Here is a 24,066-nt window from a genome sequence, read left to right on the forward strand (position 1 = left end):
ACCCTTATGAAGAGAGAAATCATGGAAGACTTATACCAATGGTTTCTTTCTCCATCAATGATCAGGTACATTCCTGATTATATGCCCTCCCTCTATTTGTTGGTCCATTTCTAAGTCTCTACCAGTGGCTTTCAGGAGTACCTGGCTTGGGCTGTGTTTGATTCACAAGGGTCCTGATGGCAGGTCATGTTCCATCATTTTTTTCCATCCAATCTTAAAAAAGAGAAAAAGGATTCTCTCAATCTGTGGCTTACAGTACAAACGTTGAAATTATTTTTAAACATATATACATATATATTTATAAACATAAAGACAAACACAAAGATTTAATTTCATGTCAGTCTTCAGGCTTCAGTTTCATTCCAAGCAACTTCTTTCCCATATATTTCTAAATGTTAAATTCTGGGAAAATTAGTTACAACTGAATATTCATTGAATTCATTAAAGTGTATGTACATGGATTTTTTTAACAAGCCAATTCTTATCTGGCCTAAAAGGAATCTATTTAAATTAAAAATTCAATCAGTAAATTCAGCAAATATCTATTGAACACCTACTGCTCAACAGTCCCTGGATACTTAGGGACAAATAAGGAACAGTTTCCACCTTCAAGAAGTTTATAAGCTGATAGGAGAGAACTAACCAGAACTACATATAATTTAAATCAGATTGGGATAAATACCACAATATTTTTTTTTAAAAAAAGCCATGAAAACATAGGTTGCACTTGGGAATCATGGAAGATTTCAAAAACTTCCCTTGACAAAAAGATAATGCTTCAACTGGAATGGAACTGGGAGTGGAGAGCAGTAATAGAATCCCGGGGAAGAGAGTCAAGTGGGGTGCAGTATAGATGTAGTCTCAGATGAGTGAGGGCATATTGGGAGAGAAGGCTGAAGTCTGATGAAGAAAATAATACTAGCTAATATTTATTGAGCATTTACTATGTGCTAAGTACTATTTAAAGCACTTTACATATATTAACTTATTTGATCCTCACAACTACCCTATGAGGAATGTACTGTTATTATTCCCATTTTATAGATGGTAAAACTGAGGTATAGAATAGTTAAGTAGTCTGCTCATGCTTACACAGACACAGATAACAGTTATGGAGCCAGGATCTTGAAATCCATAAATAATAAAAGAAGAACAAATTCTATCTCACCCCTAACTACCTTCATTATAAGAGCAATTAACAGGTATCTTAACTACCCCTTCTCCCATTAATTCCTAGGCCATCCTTCAAGGCCCAGCTCAAATGTTTCCTTCCTACAAAACCTTTCTTGATCCCCCAGCTGAACAATATATATTTCTCCTCTAAGCTTCGTAGCACTTATCTGGATCAATCTTACAGCAAACAGCTTATGAACAAAATCTTAATGTTTCATTCCTAGCAGTACAGATTTTATGTGCATCATTCCCTCTTTTAAGTTCTCCTTTATACTTTGTATTCCCCACCACTCCTAGGGCAGTGCCTGGCACGTAATGGTAGCTATATCTATGGAGCATTTATTCTTGGCAAGGCATTGTGCTGAGTATTTTACAGGAATTCTCTCACAAAATCCTCACAGCAACCTATTCATGCATTCAGTCGCTATTTTCAGTCCCTTCTGTGGCAAATAAAATACTAGATGACTCTTAAACTCAGTAAACAAGGCAGATATGGTCCATGTCCTCAAGAAGCTCACAGTCTATGAAGATTGGTACTATTGGTATCCTCTAGAATAGAGATGAGGAAAAGTGAGGCTCAAAGAAGTTAACTTGTTTGCCCAGAATCACACAGCAAAAAAGTGACAGAGTCTGAATTCAAACTCAGCTCTCCAGACTGGATATTTGGGACCCTGTGCATAAAACCACTATGGTCTAAAGGAGGCCCCTGATAATCACTTATTGAAGGAAAAGTTTTAGAAAACCCCTACAATGAAAACTATCCCGAGGATAATGAAGACTTCCATTCAATTCCGCTCGGAGAGGAAAGCAGGAAATGAGCAACAGTGCAGATGGAGGTTGTAGTAGTAGCCTCATACACACCTGATAGCTCAGAACTGCTAATCAAGCCATCTGCTGAGGAGACCTCCTCAGCACTGAGGATTTCCTCGTGGCCCTTAAAGTGGTCCCTCCTGAGCAACAAGGCTTCGCCGCGCGCCAGGATGGTGTAGCGAAGTCACTAATTCTCAGTGAGACCCTGTATCTCCTACCAGATAACCGGTGGCGTGGAATGGAAGGTATAGACGCACGGCTCCTTATTTAAACGTGGGGCAACTATTCTTGAAAGGTGAACCCCTGCCCCCGAGAGAATAGGCCTCCAAAAAAGGTGTGAGTCTATACTTCTCACCGGAGGAGTGAGGAAGCAACCACGAGGGGATTACGAGAGGCCCTACACACAACGCAGGCACCCCTGGCCCTGTGGGCCGGACAGCCCACAGCCCACAGCCTGCTGGCCAGACAGACTCCCTCCTCCAAACGCCACTGTGGCAGCCGCACTGTTTGGCCTATCTTAGTCATCGCCCGAACAAAAGAGGTTTTAGAGTAGCGATATCCCAAAATATAGACCAGGCATTAATAGGCGCCTGGAGGCACGCGTCTTACTCCCCACGACTTCTTAGCCCAACAGACCACCTGACTTTACACCAGGTTCTCCGCGTTGAGCGGCGGAGACGACCTCTAAGGGCCAGACCCTGGCCCAGGGGCTCCTGCAACAGCGTGGACACACAGCCTCCGCCACTAGGTCGACTCCGGTTCCCGCGACCCGCCAGCTGGCAGGCCCCGCCCCGCCCCCTACGCTCTGGCACTTAGCCCGGAAACACGCTCACTGGAGCGGCGGCCGGGACACGGTAGGCTTGTCCTGTGCTGGCCGTGCTCTTCACCGCCCCCGCCACGCCCCTCGACCCCTCACCGCCCATGGCCTGCTGCGCCGGCGCAGGATGCTCCAGGCCCAGCCTTCCCTCGACCGCTGAGCGCATGCGCCTTGAGAGGCCGGCTGGGTGAGGGCTTCCTAGCGAGGGAGGGGGAGACGGAAATGGAGGGCCTCCGCGCGCATGCCTTCGCTCCTGACACCGAGCCCGCTGGAGAGCGCGTTGGGCGGAGCCGGGGGGTGGCGGTCGCCGGGGAGGTCGAGGCCCTGGGTCCGACCCCGAGCTGGAGCGGGGTCCCGGAGGCCCGCTAACCCGCCGGTGTTTGTGTGTATGTGCCCTCGCAGGGAGACATGGAGAACTGTTTGGCGGCCGCGGCGCTGAACGGGGTGGACCGACGTTCCCTGCAACGCTCGGCTAGGCTGGGTCAAGAAGTGCTGGAGCGGGCCAAAAGGAGGGCGGTGGACTGGCATTCGGTGGAGCTTCCCAAAGGCAGCGTGGGGGTCATTTCCCGGGAGCGGCCCTACAGAGAAAGAGGGCCGGTAGCCGGCCCCCATCGCCTTGTCCCAGGAGAGGTGAGGGCCCCAGTGCTGCGGGACCAGCCCATTCATTCGCTCAGCAGCGGCTTGCTGAGAACCTGGGCACGCCACACAGCAGCACCCGAGGGATGCTGTCCTTGGCGGAAGCTGTTAAGTATCAGGACAGTGAACCGGAAGGCCTTTTGAAAACGCTTGACATTTGACAGATTCCTATTGGCTAGCTTTAGGATACCGCTAGAGACCGCTAGTGCTCGGCCCTGGTTGGTTACTTTTTACAACAATTCTTACAGGCTACCATTTGATATTAGAGGAAAGCCAACAAACCTGTCTTTGTCCTGGAAAAAGTGCATGTCTGTGTATTCCTTTTAGAGTTGGAATTCTTTCTCAGTAAGAGCCTTTTACTGACTTAAACTTGCAGTGGCCTTTCAAAAAGTAAAAAGGAAGGTATTCCCAAAATGACCTCCTTCTCCAGTAGGGAATACAGATCTCACCTGTGACTTGCCGTTTATTCAAATAGAGAGAAGAAAGACACCCAACCCTCAGTGCTTCCTTCAGAACAATGGCTGAATTCATGGACTATACTTCAAGTCAGTGTGGGGTAAGTTGGTGGCCAAAGTCATGCCCCTGATCTGCCTGCTGATGGATCACAAAGTGGATTTTTGTGGAATTTAGGGAGAATCTGGAAGACTGCCTGTTCACCCTGCCCTGCCTTCGTGGGCAGGTTGTAAACAGCCAAGGATTTAAACCAGGTGATAAATCCAGGTTAGAATTCATTCAACAAATATTGAATGCTTAACTTCAACTGTTAATGAGGATACAGCAATGCACAAGCCAGAAAAGATCTGCCCTCACTATTATTTGGGGGGGCGGGGCTTATTTGCTGAATTCCAAAACAAGTCCGAATATTAGCGGTTTTTAAAACTTTGAACTGAATTTTTTTTTTTAATCAGTAAGATCGTTCTAAACTGGAACCGAGCCTCTCTGTTTTCAAAGCAAAAACTGAAACAGGGTCCCTCCATTAGATCTTAATCTCTGTTCCAAGTCCCTGGTAAGGTAGTGTGTGCTTTTGTCTGTGTGTGTGTGTGTGTGTGTGGCCACACAGCATGTGGGATCCTAGTTCCCCAACCAACTTGCACCCCCTGCATTGGAAGCACAGAGTCTTAACCACTGGCCACCAGGGAAGTCCCCCTGGTAATGTAGTTTTTAAGTATGCCCCTTTGGGTCTGTATCACTTGTTGGCCACAGAGGTGGTTATGTGGCACAGATGCAGTGCCCTCATCAGAGGTAGTGTGGCTTAATGGCAGGAGCAGCCTCCCAGGAATCAGACCTGTGTTCTGCCACTTCCTGGCTATAATGCCTTAGGCTAGTTAGTCTCTCTCAGCCTTACCTTCCCACATGGTAAAATGACGATGTTTCAAGTCCTTTCCAGCCCTTATAGTCTGTTTCTTTGGTTTCCACTGAGAGATGAACACCAGAAAATTGTCATAAACTGTAGCACAGGGGACTTATGTGAGATTTTTGGTCCCATTCATTGAAGTGGGTGAACAAAGGTTTTAAAGGCCCTCTTCTCAAAACCATACACTAAGGTCATCTTTAAGTACTTTGAGGGAATGTTGAAGGCAGGCAGCCAACATTCAAGAAAATCACCTGCATGGAAGGTACTCTCTGTCTTCTGGGAATTAAAACAGACTCTGTGGTCTCTTCCAGCCTTAACATTTTATGATTCTTATGTGGTTGTAAGGGTGCTTGGTCTGTACGGTAGAAGGAAGAGAATACCTTGTTTCTGTCCTGCTTTTCAATTTCATAATGAATATTAAGATTCAAAACATCTCTAATATTTCTACATCTTTTGTAAAATCCCTGTGACTCCAAAAATAGGATTCCAACCAGTGAGATACAGTTCAGAGAGTATTTTTATGTTATTATTTTGTTAAATGGTTTTAGAAAAATCCATAACTTTGGCTCTGCTATAAAGTGATCAAGTTAAACACTTTGGTTCATGGGTCAGTAAAAGGAATAATATTTGTCTTTGGTTTGAGGTTTAGCAAATTGGTGTTCTTCATTTTGGTTTTCAGTTCATGCTTTATTTCAAACCTCCATTAAGGAATGGAGGCTCAGAACTCCTCAGCTTTCTAGAAATAGAATTAAGAACGGTGTTTGAGTTTGCTTTCAGAATTTTGAAGCATCCCCTAAATTACATCATTAGAGCCATGTCCTGACATGCTTTCCCCAGCTTCTCATTCTTTTGGTCTCTTGCCTTAAACACTGTCCCTACCCTTTGTTCAAAACACGCAGGCTTATGTTGTCCTCATCATTAGTCACAATCAGGGGCAAGTCTGAGGTTAACTTTGAGGGGGAGGAAGGAAGTAGACAAGAAAAAAACTGCATTCTGATCCTTTGGATTATTTTTGCTTAAATCGGAGTCTTCTCCCTTCCCTCCTCCGCATGGGGAGAATGGCTGCATAGCTGTTGCGTTTATGTTACATTTCCTGTTGTATTTCTAAATCTCAAGGAGACGCACCTCTCTCTTCTCTTATCCTTGTCTGAGACTTAGTAGACACAGACCTGTTTGTCAGAAGTTGTCATGAGAGGAGATGAAAGGGCTTGTGTATTTGACCTCGGGGTGAGGATGTTGTGAAAATTATTTAACCTGGCAGAGAGCATGGTCCTACCCAGCTTGAGTTGCCAGAGTTCTTGCCCTACAGAGGCAGCAGATGGCAGCAAAGTAAGGCCAAGTGCAGTTTCCTTCTCTGCAGCCACTTTACACGGGCTAAGATTTGTTACATGACTTCAGAGGCCTCTCAAGAGGGCAGGTAATTTACCTTTGCTCTCTTGCCTCCCTCCTTAACCATACTTTGCCCAAGTAACAAGGAGTTTTTTGAAAATTTGACCAGTCTATTTGGTTACCCAGCATCCTTCCCATTACTTCTCTAGAAATATTATTCATCTGTGCCAGAGGAAGGAGGGGCAACCCACGTGTATCGTTATCACAGAGGGAAGTCGAAGCTGCACTTGTGCTCGGACACTGGGAATGGTCAGGTATGTATCCTCAGCTGTGCTGTGCTGTGCCCTCAGCTTCCCAAGATAGGAGGCCCTACATCTTGGAGCTCCTGCTGGATTGTATTATTGGATGCCTGGGTGACTCAGCATTACAGCGCTCAACAGAAATGTTTCACCTCCCAGCCTTAGAGAACTTACAGCAATGAACATGAAATAGGAGTTTTTGTCCAAAATAAGAGATTGATGCCACTGTCGGATCTTCAGTTGAACCTGCAGTCCTGGGCCAAGGGATTCTTGGACAGGCTTAACAAAAAGCGCTTCAAATATCCTCTTCTACATCTAGGGGTATGAAAGAGATTTTTTTTTTTTTGTGGTATGCGGGCCTCTCACTGTTGTGGCCTCTCCCGTTGCGGAGCACAGGCTCCGGATGCGCAGGCTCAGCGGCCATGGCTCACGGGCCCAGCTGCTCCGCGGCATGTGGGACCTTCCCGGACCGGGACACGAGCCCGTGTCTCCTGCATCGGCAGGCGGACTCTCAACCACTGCGCCACCAGGGAAGCCCTTGGGGGGTTTCTTTTTAACAAAATGCTTTTCCTAAAGATAACAATTACAAGCCTCTCACTGCAAATTACCTGTATTTTACCACATGTCACTCTGGGAAGCCAAAGACTCTACTTGTTGAACTGATCCAACAGGACTCCTTTGTTGTTGTTTCTGGGGAGAGTAGGCTTTTTTTTGCTTTTGTTTTTCTTTTTAAACTCCCCTGGTTGTACTCAAAGATAGCAAACTTAAGTTCAGAGTCTAATCCACAGGTTGGATTCCTGATTTCTCTGGCCTGTGGGTTTAGGGAAGGGACGGGAGAGTGGCCACAGGGATGTGAGCCATCCTGTTTCCCTGGCCTGGGGTACAAGGGGTAGCACCAGAGCCTGGATCCTGGGCTTCCTCTTCTGCCCTGGCCTAGGCCCTCTTAAGAGTGCTTGACCCTAAGGGAGTTACATGTGAGCAAGAGTCATTCGTATCCCTCCCATCCCTTCCTATAAGACGTAAATTGGTGCCTCTCAGGGAAATTGACTTTCTCAGTTCAGCCTCTTCCCCTCTAGTACTCCCACTGCTGGGAGAACCTTGGAAGAGAATTCTATTTTCTGAGAGCCTGTTAAATGTCAATCACTTTTGCACTTTAGATCTTCCTTACAGTGTAGTATGCCGAAGCTATAGACTAGGAAACCAAGGCATAGAGAAATTAATCTGTCCCTCTCAGTAAATGACAGAGATAGGATTCAAACTCAGGTCTATCTGAGTCCAAAGCCCATGTAAGGATAAAAAGTAATCATGGTAAACATCTGACTAAAAATACTTCGCACAATTCACTAAAAGCCTTAAGAACTTAGGTGACAACTTGGAAAACACTGACAGAACAATTGTTAGTTCCTAATTAAGTAGGACAAATTTCCTCTCTACCATCCAGAAGTCAAAGTTTGGGCCCTAATCAGTGTTTCTACCTCACTCTTCAGAGAAAAGACACCCCCCTTCGTGTTGGAGGCATCCGTCAGGCGTCAGAGTGTGCACTAGAGGCATCCCAGCCTGTGAGTACAGAACTTCTAGGGTACTGGGCTCCACCACCACTGCAATTCCATGAACTGATCTGGTTACTATAAGGTTCTTTGTACTGGATCTATAGTATTTTTAAGTTGGGATATTTTTACCCTTGGGGACAGTGTACAACATTTTAGTTCAGCGTAAAATTATGTTTCCTTGGTATCCTTCCTTCACTTGAAATTTCAGGAATATTCTTTGTGCCTGAACTCATAGTTGTGGTTGGAAAGAATGCAAAGTATTCATATCTCCATTCCTACAGCTCAGCTGGGCTGGCAGTGGGTCCTGTTGGAATTCCACCATCTGTTCAAGCAGCAGGAGGGGCCTGACCCTCCTGCTTACAAAGTGAAAACCATTGCTGAAATTCTGAAACGTATACATTTGGTTAGATCATGTTCCAAAACATTTGAAGGGATTTGTTCCTATTTTCTGCAAATGTTTCTCTTGAAAACATACAGTGATGTTTTTAGGATAAAATATTCATTAGTTCATGAACCCAGGGAATCTTTTGGAACTTGGAAGGGCTGGAATTCTGAGGAATGGAACTCTGGTGTGTTGCTGCAATAGTTTGCTTAATTTTTGTTTGTATACAGTGTGCTACTAGCCAGGATTCAGAATATACTAGAGTTAGTAGCAACTAAGACTATTCTGCTTTTAGTACAAGTTGTTAGGCTTAGATGCCTCCAATACTTACTGTATTTTGGTAATGCTAATCTTCCTGATGTTCACAGTGTTGGAATCACAGATGCCAATCTTGCCCCTTTTATGCAGACAAATGAAGCATCCTTGGCTTTCTGCAATTCTGATAGAGCTGTATTTTCTGAAACCTCCTTTTGTTTATTTTCATAGTTGATGACCAATAAATAGTTGTGGCGTTCTCATACATATTCACATCAGTTAAATGATGATAAGCCTCCAATTTTGCAGTAACTGGGCATGAAAGGATATAGCATAAAGCAGCTTCGGAAAACCTGGGCTTCAAATCTATTTGCAAGATGGAAAGAGAGGAAGTTTCATAAAAGTATAAATATTATCATTTATTCCTCCTAGCAGAATTTACTGGCCAGTAGTTTGGTTCACCTGCCCCCCCACCCCCAGGGGTGGTGTAGAAATGACAGCTTCTGCCTGTGGCTCCTTCTGAGCATTGAGTAAGCACTGGTAGTGGTCTCCCAGTTGTGGGATAGGCGCTTTGGCTCTTAATTACAGGCTCTTTTCTGGTTTGTGACTTTGCTCTTTGGCCATTTGAGCTGAGACCCTTCATCTGCCTGCACATCTGCCATGACCACTTCCCAGCCAGGCATGAAGTCTGTCCTTGGAGAATGGCTTGTGCTCAGCTCAGCTCTAAATATAAATCTTTCCACTAACTCCAGCTTCCAGTGTTTTGCAGTATTGATCTTCTTTGACTTACGTCCCGATAAACCCATTGTAAGTTGAAAATACCATAAATTGAAAGTGCATTTATTTTATTTTTATTTTTAAATTTTTATTTATTTATTTTTGGCTGCGTTGGGTCTTTTTTTTTTTTTTTTTTTTTTTTACAAATTTAATCAGTTATACATATACATATGTTCCCATATCCCCTCCCTTTTGCGTCTCCCTCCCACCCTCCCTATCCCACCCCTCCAGGCGGTCAGAAAGAACCGAGCTGATCTCCCTGTGCTATGCGGCTGCTTCCCACTAGCTATCTACCTTACGTTTGGTAGTGTATATATGTCCATGCCGCTCTTTCACTTTGTCACAGCTTACTATTTTTGGCTGCGTTGGGTCTTCGTTGCTGCGCGCGGGCTTTCTCTAGTTGCAGCGAGCAGGGGGTACTCTTTGTTGCGGTGCAAGGGCTTCTTATTGTGGTGGCTTCTCTTGTTGCAGAGCACGGGCTCTAGAGTGCAGGCTCAGTAGTTGTGGCGCACGGCCTTAGTTGCTCCGCAGCATGTGGGATCTTCCTGGACCAGGGATCGAACCCCTGTCCTCCGCACTGGCAGGTGGATTCTTAACCACTGCGCCACCCGGGAAGCCCAAAAGTGCATTTAATACACCTAACCTACTGAACGTCATAGCTCAGCCTCGCCTACCTTAAACGTTCTCAGAACACTTACATACCCTGCAGTTGGGCAAAATCATCTGACACAAAACCTACTTTATAATAAAGTTTTGAATAGTTCATGTATTGATAATTTATTGAATGCTGTACTGAAAGTGAAAAACAGACTGGTTGTATGGGTGCAGGATGGTTATAAGTGCATCAGTTGTTCACCCTCGTGATCCCCGTGGCTGACTGGGAGATCACTCACCGCCGCTGCCCAGCATCACTAGAGAGTATCGTGCTGCACACCGCCAGCCCGGGAAAAGATCACAATTCAAAACTGGAAGTATGGTTTCTACTGAATGCGTATCACTTTCACACTATCGTAAAATAAAAAAACCATAAGTCTGACCATTATAAGTTGGGGACCATCTGCATAGGAGAACCGGTCTCCAAGGGAGGGCTTTAGCCAGCCAGCTGACTTTCTGCATGACAAAGTGGAATCTATTCATAGTGTTCTCAGCTTTAGGTGAAAAGAAATGTTTCATCCTCCTAATAATGAACTTAGCAAAGCACAGTTAAAAAGAATACTTCTCATTATCCCACAGCGCCTTGCCATCACTGCTGATCTGTGATAACAAGTGCCACTGCCTACTTTTGAGCCCCAAAGCAATCGTCATTAGCCTTTCCCTCTACCTGATTCTTAACCTTTCTACTCCAACCAGAGTGTTCCTTTTATGATCCTTCGTGTTCCTATAACAATTTAGTGTTTTCACATACATGCTTGTGAGCTAATTTTAGAAATAAGGAAACAAGCATAAGGAGAGGCTGAGACTGGCCTAAATGGCAGTCCTATTACGTTGCCAAGCCAAGCCTTGAAAGCAGGACCTCCATCTCCCACGTTAGTACCTCACTCCATCACACACAGAGGGAGCCGGGAGGAGGTGCCCTGATGGCACTGGGACATAAAATCTCTAAACTGCTAATATCCACTTTTGCTTCCAGGCTGAGAACATCTCTAAGGACCTCTACATAGAAGTATATCCAGGGACCTATTCCATCACTGTGGGTGTAAATGACTTGACCAAGAAGACTCACGTGGTAGCAGTTGATTCAGGACAAAGTGTGGACTTGGTCTTCCCCATATGACGTTGACCATCGCAGACATCACCTTTTTCTTGTTTGTTTTTTAAGTATTAAGAAGAATAAAGCTACCATGTGTCCTCTTAAAATTTACACATTAATCCTGATTTTAATGCTGACTGACTGTAGAGGGTTAGCTTTCCTAGGAACTAGAGTTTGTCTCTTTCAGTGCCTATTTTAACTTGAAAGTCCCCTCACGCTCTTCTGCCTGAAGTCATAGTGTAATGATGCTGTCTGAATAGTTTTTACTGCTTGCTTTCCAAGTAAAGGTTAATTATGATTGTAAAGTGAGAAATTTGGAAATGAAGAGAATTCCTTTTCATTGGCATTAAGAAGTCAAACAAAATGTTACTCATGTACAACTGAGGCTTTATGAAAAGATGGCAGAGAGGCTGTGGACACATTTGCCCAAAGCAGGCCAACCATGTTCTGTAGAAGAGGCATCTTCCGTGGAAGAGGCATCCTCAAGCAGATCGCACCAGGCCCCTGGAAGGGAGCCCTCGCCAAGGCCGCCACACTCCTGTGCCCCTTAGGACAGGTGCCATTCATCTGCAAGGATGTCTTCCTGGGGTGAAGATGCTGCTTATTGGATTATCACCTGTGGCCTGCACTGTACCATTTCCATAGAAGAAGGCCTTGTGTCAGCCACTTTGTAACTAACTCCTCCTCAGGTATCTACTCTTTAGCTTCCTACAAGAGAAAAAGAAGTCCTGAGAGTCTTATTCTGACTTTAAAATCAGTGACGTTCGATCCTTAAAATTACAAAGTCATTGATGTGTCCTAAACATCTTTAAGCTACCACACCAACAGTATTGTTGCATCTCTCAGTTTAGTTGCCTAGGGAGTCACCTCGTTTTGAACATGTCTTTCCTCAGAAAAAAGGCCAGTATTTTATATGATGAAAACAAAGGTTTGGGGACCTCCCTGGCAGTCCAGTGGTTAAGACTTCATCCTCCAATGCAGGGGGTGCGGGTTCTATCCCTGGTCGAGGAGCTAAGATCCCACATGCCTCACAGCCAAAACACCAAAAAAACATAAAACAGAAGCAATACTGCAAAAAATTCAATAAAAGACTTTAAAAATCATACACATCAAAAATATATATATCTAAAAAAAAAAAAGAATACAAAGGTTTAAGTAGAGCTGTATTTGCATTCCTAGCAAAGAACAGACTCACGGACCTAGGGCCTAGTAAAGCAGGCCCACGCCCACCACCATAGTGTAGAGGGGTCAGTTAACTGGGGATCCTTGCACCCCTAGTGATGAAATTTGTGGGTTCTGTAAGCCATCATATGCAAAATTGTGGGTGTGTGCATTTTTCTGGGAAGAGGGGCCATAGGTTTTATCATTCTCAAAAGTGGTATGACCCCCGAAGGTCAAAGAACCATGGAAGGAGTCCTTCAGAAGCCCCTTCCCAGCCATCTGCTTTACCTAGATCCTTGGGGCTTTTAGTTTAGGGGGAATTCTGGTCTCCCTGATGTGCCGCAGTACCCCGACTCAGTTTTTTGTGTTCAGCTTCCTCTGGCAGGATCTGTAGTGGCTTCATGCCAGTGGCTTCCAGGACCAGCTCCCTGGGACTCCCCACTGCTGCGGTTTTCACTGTCTGTTGTTTGTTGCCCTTCTCTTCTTTCCCGATGTTGCAAAGTCTTGTTCCTAAACCCAAAACTCAGTTAGTTGAATATGCCACCATTTTGATGGGATTAGACTTGACTTATGAAGTGTATCAAGGATCACAGAATCCCTTAACTGTCTGAACCCTGTTTCAGTCATAAGTGAGGGTGGAGAGCAGCATGACTGCTGGCATGAATCCTGGCCCTCTGGGATTGTTAGGTTAGTCTCAGACAGTAACCTCACTGCCTGCAACTAAAAGGAGCCAAAAGCGTGGAGGGCGGAGGACCCGTACAAGAGGATCCTTAGGAGGTAGAGCCTCAGACCAGACTGTGAAGCATCAGTGCTTGATGGCAATCAAGCGCAGTCAGGAGAAGCAAAGCAGCACATTTCCTTAAAAGGATACAAGATCTGGAGGGGAGAGAAGAAAAGCTCTGGTATTTGCCATTGTTTCTAGCCCAGGCACACACGTCGATTTACACGCTTCACCTCACCAGTTCCCCTCGCTAGTTAGTGTGCTGTGCAGCACCATCTGGGATGGGGGCTGGAGATGCCCCTTTCTCCACGCCCTGTGCAGGCATACTCTCCAGAGCTTTGGGTGCAGAGGTAGGACCTGGCAGAGGGCAGGCTCACTGATTCTCATGGTTCAGCTCCAAGAATTAACCTTTGCCCAGAGCATAACAAGTGATCCAGTACCTAGAGGAAAGCCAGGCCAAGTACCTGAAGATACTATATTTCTCCTTATAGCCAATTATTAGAATGGCCCACAGATCCTTATGCCCTTAGCGGTGCTATTCTTTAACCCTCAGTATCCCTGCCCCAGAGTGAATGTTCATTTAGTTCACTGAAGGTTGAGTTAGTCAGCACAGGGCCCCAAGAATCTAGTCTAGGGCTGGCTTATGAAGTCACCACCTTCACAAAGCTCTGCCAGCTGCCTTAGGCATCTGCTCTTTCTGGGCCCCACTGGGAACTTAGATAGCACGGCATGAGGCATATCAATGATACACTGCTCTAAACCTACAAGGGCATGTTGCTTGGGTAGAGAAGTTTGGGGATGGCTGCAGGTTGCCAATGACAATGACACTGCCTCCCCTCTCAGTGGTAGAGTGAGACGCATAAGGCTGTGCCTGGTTCCTCCCGCTCTGACTTCCTAAGAGGCCCATCTGGAGAGTAGGGTCTGATGGCCAGTGTTTAAAGACCCGTTTCTGAGCTTCTCAGGGCGCTGAAAGACTCCAATCAACACCTGGAGGCATTCTGACTGCACATCTAGAGAAAAATCAACGCCTCCAAGGAAAACGAGGGAGGGGAGGGTAGAAATGGACAGTGGCAGAGTCCTGCCAGTAGAGACTAGTGAAGAAAGAAAAGACAGTTGTCAAATAGGGATGCAAACCTTCGCACAAAGATCAGCCCATCCTTTCTTGTTAGGTTTCCATTTAATCAATAAAGCCCACGTTTCCCTCTTATCACAGCCCCCCCTTCGACGTGACCAAGTGTTACTTCCAATCCCAGCACAGCGGACATGTGCCTCAGATTCCTGAGAGACACATGGGAGGGAAGGGAGCAGAGGCCTCAGCCCTGCCTTAGGAAAAGGTCTACCTGGCTTCCCGGGACGCGGCTCGGACCCGTTTCCCCTCCAGTACCTCCATTCCGGCTGGCAGAGGCCACCCTGCCTCCTTGGAGACTCTTCCAGAAGGATGGGGGCCGTGTTGCCTGTGCTGTCCACCAGCAGCCTCTGGGGAAGGCCCATCTCCAGCTCATTCTCCAGATCCTCTTCTTCAGAAGAGGAGGAGGCAGAGGAGGAAGAAACAGCCGTGGGAGCCTGCGCTGCTACTTCTTCCTCCTTAGGATCCTCAAGGGGCAAAAGCTGTGCCGTGGGCTTCAGCTCCGCCTCTGGATGCTCTCTAGCTGTGACCACTGAGGTTCTGGTTAGAGGCCACCAGGTGGGTCCAGCCAAGGGGCAGCAGCAGAGGCAGCCCTGGCCCAGCAGCTGGCAGCAGGCGTGCGGGTGGCAGGGAGGGCACAGGAACGGAGTGCTCAGAGGAAGCCCGCCGGTGACACATCCAGCGACCGGCCCCACCAGAGAGCAGCAAGGGGCCCAGAGGAGGGGCCTGGGGTGCTCCGTGGTGAAAGGCTTGTGCAGCCTGTCCACAGCCTTCTTCCAGACGGCTGGGGGCACCCACCTGACCCCTCCAAGAGGCACAGGAGCTGTCCTGCCATCCCAGAAGTGAACAGTACTTTCTTCTTCTTTGGATGCTACATAACAGAAAAGGTCACGATTTTGTTACAGCCGCCTCTTTCATATCATGGGATAAGGGGTCTCCTCTCCCCAGAAGCAAAGCCTCATCACGGCCCCTCTGCTCTGCGTCTGCCCGCGTGCACCTCTCCCTGGAGAGCCTGCCAGGGACATTCCTCGCCTGCCCCATGCTTACCACCCCTTCCTGTGCCGCCATGTCTTGGTTTTCGTGTCAAAACCAAGATGCGGGCCTCCCTGGTGGCGCAGTGGTTGAGAGTCCGCCTGCCGATGCAGGGGATTCGGGTTCGTGCCCCGATCTGGGAGGATCCCATATGCCGCGGAGCGGCTGGGCCCGTGAGCCATGGCCGCTGGGCCTGCGCATCCGGAGCCTGTGCTCCGCAACGGGAGAGGCCGCAACAGTGAGAGGCCCGCATACCGCAAAAAGAAAAAAAAAAAAAAAACCAAGATGCATCCTCAGGTGGGGGAAGGGAAGGAGAAACCTCCTTCTGTCGCTTCTCTGAACACAACGATGCTGACTGGCTGGCCTCGCACAAGGGGACTGTCCCAGTCTCTGGACGACTTGGTGGGGGACCATGAGTACTGGTGTGACCCCAGGATAACCTCACCGCACCATAGGTTAAGTAACCAGCATAGACATAGGAGCCTTGGGCTATTTTGCCCCGATAAAGAATATTTTATAATCTGAAAAATATGATTTGTCTATCTGTGGCCACCCTCAGGACGAAGCTGCAAGTGAAAGGGTCAGGATTTTTTAAGCCTCTAAAACCCCTAAGCTGGAGAGACACCCTTTGCTCTCTCAGCCTGATCACCAGCCTGGCTCCTGGGGACTGGGAGGCCAGAGCGCTCCCTTACCTCTCTGGGGGTCTCTTGCCTCCAAGCCCAAAGGAATGGTGCCGGGGCCATAGTGCTGTTGGTCTGGTCCCCAGAGTGCCAGCACCTTGTCCCCAAGTCGCAGTGAGTATTCCACGCATGGCGAGAACTGAATGACATCTTCCTCCAAGACCACGCTCTGCCACTGGGCTGGCAGCCCTGGGCATGTGACAAGGGGAGCCTCAAATTCCACCAGCAGGAACCCCTGCCTCTCCAGCTGTGGGAAAGAAAACACTCAGCATAAGAGCTGGCATTAGGAAGTACTGCAGGGAGCACCATGGTTCCCCACAACGCCTAGGGCCAGGCCCAGGGTCTCCCTCCCACGGGGCAAGGCCCAGTTAGGGAAGGGGGCAGGGCCAGGCGCTGCTCGGGAGCCTGCTGTGGCAGAGACAGGCTGGCTGTGAGGCGGACGCTCTTCCCTCTGCTTCTTGCCGTGGCAACTCTTGTTTATCACTTCTTGCCTTTCCTGTCCCGTGCTCTTCCTTTTCCTGTTTTGTTTTGTTTTGTTTTTCTCCTATCTTTACATTTGGCCTGCAACTCACAGGAGTAACCTGGGTCCTCTGGATCTTTCCCCAAGCGCACCCCCTCCTCCCAGCACTCCCAGGAAGTGTTGTCCCTGTGTCCGCAGCCAGCCAGGGGTGGGGTATCATCCACAGGCCCTCTCAGGCAAGGACAGGCTGGGGCTGCTGGAGCAGCCCTCTGCACTGCCATTACGTCCATGAGGGGAGGCTAGGCAAAGGAAGCAAATGAGCAGCCTGGCAGAGAGGGCAGGACAAGTACTAAGCTAATTAAAAGAACAAGCTTACAAATTGACTTTTATCAAACCACTAGACAGGATCTATATTTGAGCAAAACCCTGTTAATATTTCATTTGAAATTACATATTAGTTACTTGAAAATGACGAAATGACTTTTGTTTGGAAATTCTATAATTTATATATATTTTTAGAAATCACACTTGTTTTCCCTCTATGGATCCACATTCACAAAGTCTGACTCTTTGTGGGAAGAGAAAAATCCCAAAGAAGCAAGTAGCCATCAAAGTAAAGCCCAGGCCTGGCCCCAGCACGCAGGCACCGTGCTCCTGTGTGGAGGGACACAGGCTTACACGAAGTACACATGTTTTGCTCCTCTTTCCCTTAGGCTGGCGCCCATAATTTGACACATTGAATTTTCCTGAACAAAGTGCTTTTACTGTATATTTTCTTCACTGTTATGGATTGAATAGTTACCCCACCAAATTCATGTTGATGTCCTAGCCCCTAGTACCTCAGAACGTGACCTTATTTGGGAATAGGGTCATTGCAGATATAACGACTTAAGACAAAGTCACACTGAGTACGGCTGAGTAGGGTGGGCCCCTAATCCAATGACTGGTGTCCTTACAAAAAGGGGAAATTTGAAGACGGACATGCACCCAGGGAGAACACCATGTGACTATGAAGGCCAAGATTAGGGGGATGCTTCTACAAGCCAAGGAACACCAAAGATTGACGAAGTTAGGAAAGGCGCATGGAACAGATCCTCCCTCACAGCCCTCAGAATCACCAACCCTGCCAACACCTGGACTTCCAGTCCCCAGAACCGAGAGACAATTTCCGTTGTTTAAGCCACTCAGCTTGTGCCACTTTGTTACCCAGCCCTAGCAAATTAATGCACTCACTGACATTACATTTTCACTTCTGCATCCTGACCATGGAAGATCTGTGCTTATCCAAGTAACTGAACTGCTGGGCACACACAGCTGAGGAATATCAGGTATGACAGGGCCACCCAGAGGAGCATATGGGGAGATGTTGGGACTTAGGGACTTGCCTCGGGAGCAGCCCCTGTAATAAAAGCCATCTGCTTCCCTTCTTGCCAGGACCCATGCGTCCGCAGCATGTCCACCTCTTCTCAGCCAGCCAGGCCCCTGCTGTGCTGGGTCAGCAATGTGGAGACACGGGTCATAAGATGCATACCTGGGAAAAAGCAAATGGAATTAGGGAGTAGAGAAAACCAAGACCTAAAACCATGAAGAAACATGCTTCAGAGTTAGATCTGAGCAGCGCCATGGTGTGTGCATGACAGATAAGGCAATATGGAACAGAAATCCATGTAAAGAGTGGCAATCTGTGACTTCCAGTAAGATAAGGTAAGCTACTGGAAGGAGCAGGAGGAGAGGAGAGTGAAGGGAACCGTCGTTTGAGGATTGGGAATTGTTTCAAGGTAATCAGGGTGGGATTAGCCTTTATATATTCTGGTTATGAGTGCTGGTCTGAGACTAGACAGCAGGCCAGGAAAGACTTCCAGGAAGGGAAATTCTGAGGCGGTATGTGGGATTCCACGATGAGGCGTGGAGGCTTGGATGGTGATGCCAAAGGAGCAAAATTGCAAGAAAGCTGAGCACTGTGGGGTAATAAGAGAGGAGGAGGCGTTTGAGCACGGGAAGCACACAGGAGCTGACTAGGAGGCTGTGAGACAGAAAAAAGGAGAAGCTAGTTCTGGGAAATTTTGTGGACAGGACCAAGCTGTAGGGAATTGTTGAGTCAGGGTTTGGGTTTCTGAAAAAAACTGTTTACTTTGTGGGCAAGCCCGGATACAGGAATGCTTAACTCAGGCTTTGAATGAGATGGTCTACACAGGTGAATCAAGAAAGGGGCTAAAGGGTTCAGGCTGGCATGTCTCTAACCTGGGCAGACTGACTTGAATAGCATGGACATGAATCCCTGGGACTTGCACCACCTGTATGTGCTTATAGGCTGAGCTTCCTTTCCCCTCTCGTATTCACACTGTAGACAGCCAACTAAGGATACCATTCATAAAAAGCCAGGATAACTGAGGGATACTGAGGGAACTTGAGGAGGGACCTGGAGACCTCACCTTAGCGGCTGGTAGCAGAAACCCTAATTTCTCATGTAGTCCCATGGCAAGTCTCAGAGCTGATGGTGAAATGAGCTAGAAGTTTTATAACTGATGATGCCTGACTGCCTTCCCTCACACATGCCAACTCTGACATCTGCCACTCCGCTAAAAGGTGGGATGAAAGCCAGGTCAACCTTTGATGTCACTGGGAGTGCAGTTTAGACTAGGGGAATATTAAACCCCAAGCAACTCAGAGCCCACACGGTAAAGAACCCTTTCGGCCTTCCCAGGAAGCAAGCTCTCTCCCTCCTGGGCCATCTCTCCCACCATCTAGAACCAAGAACAGAGAGGAAAAAGGAAGCCGAGATCGATACCTGGTGAGGGGGCTCTGCCGGGTGAGCCAGGGTGCTTGGGAGGCGAGAGGGCAGGCGAAGGAGAGTTCCCAGGGAGAAGCAGTGCTGGCCCAGGCAGGGGCCTTCAGGATTGTGACCACGCTGCAGTATTTGGGCAAAGGCATCCCAGGCCCTGCGGAGGAGTCCATGGCCCTGGGAGAAAACACCTGAGAACAAGCGGCGGTATTATCTGAGTTGCAGCCCGCAGCCCAGGAGAGGGCGTCTGGCCCGGGCTGGGCTAAGCTCTGCGGTTTGCGGCCTCTCTGCGGCCGCACCCGGTCCCACTGACGCACGGGGTGTCCCCAGAATCACCTGCCCGGGAGGCTCAGCTCAGGAAATAGGGGAGGGGTTGAAAGAGCAAGAGCTGGGATTTCAGAGAAGGATTTAGCTGTAGTAAATCCTTCACAGCCTGCTGGCTGCGTGCTCACTTCATCTCGGTGCTTCAGTTACCGCCCAGGAGATGAGATGTGGAAAGCACCTGGCATATTTAAGTAGCTCAACATACGTTAGTATTTTTTCCCCCATCTCCACCCCAGTTGTAGGGACTTCGGGGGTAAGACCACACGTCCCTTCGCAAATCGTAGGCCTGGTGACAAACTGACCCCTAACCCAAGCCACAGACTTCCCTCCTAACCCAGTCACCTGCGAGACTAGACCGAGCTGAGAGCCCAGGGCTGTGGCCTCCGTAGACGTGCTCAGAGGCGCCAGCTGCCACCCAGGGCCCGAGATCCCACTCCGCTGGCCCAGCCCACCACGGCCCTGTTGAGTCTGCTCCTGCCCAAGTCCACAGTTCTGACCCCAAGGGGACTTATCACAGCCTCAAACTCCACCTCAGCCTCAGCCCCTTCCGACAGATGGAGTTCACGGCCTCAGACCGACTGACTCCTGGTTGCCTAGCAGGTTGCCATGGATGCGAGCCAGCTGGGCCGAGGGAGTGTACTGAGCATGTGCAGAGGTGGGGGGACTGGAGCCTCGGGCCGCGTGCGCGGGGCGAGAGGGTAGCGGGTAGTTCTCCGCCTTTCTGGGGAGGGGGTGTTGGCGGGAAAGGCCAGTGCGACCTCAGTTCCCCAAAAGCTCGGGCTTCCCCTCTGCCGGAAGAGTCCGTCAAGATGCGCAGCCCTCACGGATCCCAGGAGAGTCTCGTGAGGGAGGGAGCTGGTCCCTCAGAGACTCAAGGCTATTGACCTGCCTTCACCCGGTGCGGGCAGGAGGCTGGAGTGGAGGGAACCACTGGGTGGCCTAAGGACCCTAAGATAGAATTTGTCTTTAGTTTTAAAAAAAAACACAAAAAGGGCTTCCCTGGTGGCTCAGTGGTTCGGAGTCCGCCTGCCGATGCAGGGGACGCGGGTTCGTGCCCCGGTTTGGGAGGATCCCACATGCTGCGGAGCAGCTGGGCCCGTGAGCCATGGACGCTGGTCCTGTGCATCTGGAGCCTGTGCTCCGCGGCGGTGAGAGGCCTGCGTACCGCAAAAAACAAAAACAAAAACAAAAAAAACACACAAAAACCAAAAGTGTGGGCATGTTTGTCTGTAACAGACAGGACTGCTGAGGAGCGGAGGTGTAATGATCACTTGGGGTGGTGGGAGTGGACAGTGGGGACCAAAGGAACAGAAGTCTAGATTCTGCTCTCATTTGAACCTCCAGAGGAGGAGGCTGGTATTTGAGGCATCTGACAGTCACTGTGCACTGGCTGTGTGCCCAGCACTGTGTTCAGTGTAGAAGACCCAAAAAGTATGCAGGGACGTTTGTGGTTGTCTCTACCCCATCCATCCCCGCCTTCCACCAGTTCCTGTTTCTGCTGTGGCTCTGTGTGGTTAGGAGAGGCTGACTGTACCCCCCGATTCATGTGTGTCCATCAGCACATTCCATCCCCTGGCCACTAGGGCATGGGCATGTGCCTCTGGAATCAGAATGAATCTCAAGACTTTTGTTGGAAATCCTGGGTTATAGACTTTCTTTTTCCTCCTATACATAAATAAGAAAGCTTGAGGTTCTGGGAGCTTCTGACAGTCTTTCTGGGACATTGAAGCTATTCCCAGAGAGGATAGATCTAAAGAAACCAGGTTCTTGGTGACAGTGTTGAGCCCTGCCTGAAGGCGGCCCTACTGCTAGAAGCGAAGGTATGTGAACCAATAAATTCCCTTTATTGGTTACACCAATTTTTATCAGATTTTTGTATCGGTTGCAACCAAAAGCATCCTAACTGATGTCTACCCTCACAGAGCTTAACTTTGCAGCCAGGAGAATGACTGTTAGCCTAAAGGCTGAGTGATTTAGTCTCTGGCTATGAGAGAAGGATTCCTGAATAAGATAGGTGGGATTTCAATGGTGAAAGGAAGAAGGAGAATATTCCATTCCTTCTTGGTAGGAAGCAAGAGCTAAGAGAGAAGGATGCATTTGCAAGACTGTGATTTTCTTTTTGGGGTGGAGGGAATGGGGTGTCATGGGAAAATCAAGTGTGGATATTCGGGAAGGGGCCAAATTGATGGGAGCTTTGAAAACCAAGCAGATAAATGTCAACAACGTCAGAGTCAAAAGGAAGTTGTCATGGGGCTTGAGCGATGAAGTGACGTGAAATACTTTAAGAAAGAATATCAGAGTGATGATAGAGCCAGTTGAGAACAGAGCCCAGGAGGCCACGGAGTTATCCAGACACAATGTGACAGGATGGAAATAGGAAAATAACACCACCAAATATTTCCTGATGCCTACCTGGCTTGAATCACTTTGCTGGGTGCTAGGAATATAGGATGTATAAGACTGACACCTATCTTCAAGGAGCTTACATTCTACTGAAGGCAGAGATAGGTGTGCAAAGATAGCAGGCGTAAAGATAGCAGGATAGGAATGGCAAGGAAATATGTGTTCACAATAAAGGAACAAGTAATGGCTGTGGTGGAAAGGCTTCACAGAGAGGTGACAGTGGAGGTGAATGTGACAGTGTGTTGGAAGTCCTGCCTGGGCTTGGTGACAGAGGGGACGTGGGAGTTAAGGAAGAAGGAAGAGCTGAAGCTCATCATAGGAACAGAAATAGAAACATTTTGAAGGCAGACTCCAAGATAGAGGACGTCACTGTCCTCCCCACATTTTCTGGCCCGGAGAACCTAAAGAATGTTGATGTCATGGGCAAAAAAGAAAAAAAAGGGATAATAAATTTTAAAAATAATGGCTATGAAAACATTATGTGTTTTCATGTTTCACATTATGTTTTCACATAATGTTTTCATTATGTTTCACAAGCACTGTTAACACTGATAATAAACATAAGGGGTAGCTGCTTTTCCTGTAATTCTCATTCTGTGGATGAAGAACTGAGAAAACACAGTGGGGATGCAGCAGAGTCAGAATGTAAATGGAGGCAGTTTGACTGTGGAGCCTGCACTCTTCAGCGCAAACTGAGCTACCTGAGGATGTCTGCTGCATGCAGGAAAAGGATGACTCTGAAGTAATTTCAAATGACAACAAGGTTTTGTTAACTACTTTTGCTTTAGCCCCAAGATACTTCCGCATCACGTTATGAGTGACGTATAGATTTCTCGCCAACCCCAAATAATAAAACCCACCAAACTGACAAATCCAGGGAGGTTCATTGTGATTGCCTAGCATGAAGCGTCTGCAAAGTGCAGTACAGGCATTGAATAGTCATTAGTCTTACCTTACAATACTCTTGTGAGTTTCTTACAGCTGGGACTCTGGCCAAGTGTGTGAGAAGGGCAAGGTGAGAGATATTGAGAATTCTGGGGACTCCTGCTTCCCTAAAGTTCTTGAAAGAAATTGCCAAAGGTTAAGAAGCGTTTTCTCAATCTACATAAGATAATGTTTAGTACAGCTGAAACCCAGGTAAGAAATATCCAACACAGCTTAGCATTTGAACTATTATCTGCCCACCCAGAAACTCCATTAGGAAAACTATCAAATGATGTAAGGGACCATATTTTGTGAAATTATTTGTTTCTATTTAGAAACACAGAATCAAATGATTCCGAAAATGGGGTCAGTGTGGCGGCTGGTGGTTGCCATTATGGAGGAATCTTTCCTGGGGTTATTCTTGGCCTCAGCCTCATCAGGGTACAGAAGGGACTGCAGGTAATTAATGTACTTGATTGCGGCTCTGAGGGTTTCCACTTTGCTGAGTCGTTTCTCCAAGTACTCCTATGGCAGATGATGTCGGAGCTGGGCATAGCCTTCATTGACACATTTCACCGGCTGCCTTTCCCGCTCATTCCTTTTCTGGATAAAGGCTGGCCTGTAGGAGTATTCACACCTTCTGTAATTTGGATAAGGCATTGGGAAGCAGAAGGCGCAGGCTTCCCCATAATCTTCCATGATCAGAGAGTCACTGGAAAAAGGCAGCAATGGCAGGTCTTCAGAGTAAGGAGGTGGCACCGGGCCCTCAGGGTACAGGTGGAACATGATCATGGGGTCCAGATAGAAGGACCTGGTCAGTGGCAAGTGGGTGGAATCAGTGAAGACAGGCAGTTTGTCTGGCAGATTGGAGTAGCTTCTATTGTCCATCATTTCCTCTTTAGCCTGGAAACAGAACCAAGTTTATTAATTTGGCCAGATCAAAAGAGAACAGGTATCGACAGAGATCAGAGACTTTTCTGCTTTGATGAATAGTTTCTGAGCTCATTCTGAAAACTTGGTGGGGTTACAACATTCTTTGGGTAGAAAGGGAGAGGATTTTTGATGGTACACAGAAATAGCATGAAATAACATTGACTTGCCTTGTGAGAAAGTTATTCCCTTTCAGTCCTTATGATTACAAGGATATATCTTTAGTCCGATGACAGTGTGTTTTCCATACTACTAGAATGCTTTCTAATCCTCCTCAGATGGAAGCCTTCAACAGGAACAGTATCTAGCTGGAATCTAATAATATTTTACTATTAATTTCTATTTATTGTGAATTATACTGATTTCACATTTACAGTAGCGATACAACGTC

The 24,066-nt window shown here is 47.6% G+C and overlaps 3 protein-coding genes across 4 annotated transcripts; 1 reads left to right on the plus strand and 2 right to left on the minus strand.

Moving 5' to 3' along the window:
* Window positions 1-2,910: 2,910 nt before the first annotated feature.
* On the plus strand, window positions 2,911-11,243 carry LOC132493130 (A-kinase-interacting protein 1-like). 2 transcript variants are annotated; one of them, XM_060103334.1, is made up of 6 exons: window positions 2,911-2,987; window positions 3,203-3,430; window positions 3,912-3,992; window positions 6,329-6,433; window positions 7,906-7,977; window positions 11,013-11,243. In XM_060103334.1, the coding sequence occupies exons 2-6, from the start codon at window positions 3,209-3,211 to the stop codon at window positions 11,154-11,156; spliced, it is 624 nt and encodes a 207-aa protein (XP_059959317.1). In that variant the 5' UTR covers window positions 2,911-2,987; window positions 3,203-3,208; the 3' UTR covers window positions 11,157-11,243. The 2 variants fall into 2 exon arrangements, with proteins under 2 accessions (XP_059959317.1, XP_059959318.1); XM_060103335.1 differs by lacking the exons at window positions 2,911-2,987; window positions 7,906-7,977 and having other exon boundaries at window positions 2,994-3,430.
* Window positions 11,244-11,471: 228 nt separating this feature from the next.
* On the minus strand, window positions 11,472-17,785 carry LOC132493129 (uncharacterized protein C11orf16-like). The gene is made up of 5 exons (XM_060103333.1): window positions 17,698-17,785; window positions 15,865-16,099; window positions 14,355-15,011; window positions 12,582-12,803; window positions 11,472-11,840 (listed from the first exon to the last, which is right to left on the minus strand). Exons 1-4 carry the CDS (start codon window positions 17,764-17,766, stop codon window positions 12,604-12,606), a joined length of 1,161 nt encoding a protein of 386 aa, XP_059959316.1. The 5' UTR covers window positions 17,767-17,785; the 3' UTR covers window positions 11,472-11,840; window positions 12,582-12,603.
* A 5,305-nt stretch (window positions 17,786-23,090) lies between these two features.
* LOC132493131 (achaete-scute homolog 3-like) lies at window positions 23,091-23,636 on the minus strand. Its single transcript, XM_060103337.1, is given in 1 exon segment — window positions 23,091-23,636. A coding segment is annotated over 1 exon segment (546 nt).
* Window positions 23,637-24,066: the final 430 nt, after the last annotated feature.

The sequence above is a fragment of the Mesoplodon densirostris genome, chromosome 7 (assembly GCF_025265405.1).
Source record: "Mesoplodon densirostris isolate mMesDen1 chromosome 7, mMesDen1 primary haplotype, whole genome shotgun sequence".
In the NCBI taxonomy this organism is placed as follows: domain Eukaryota; kingdom Metazoa; phylum Chordata; class Mammalia; order Artiodactyla; family Ziphiidae; genus Mesoplodon; species Mesoplodon densirostris.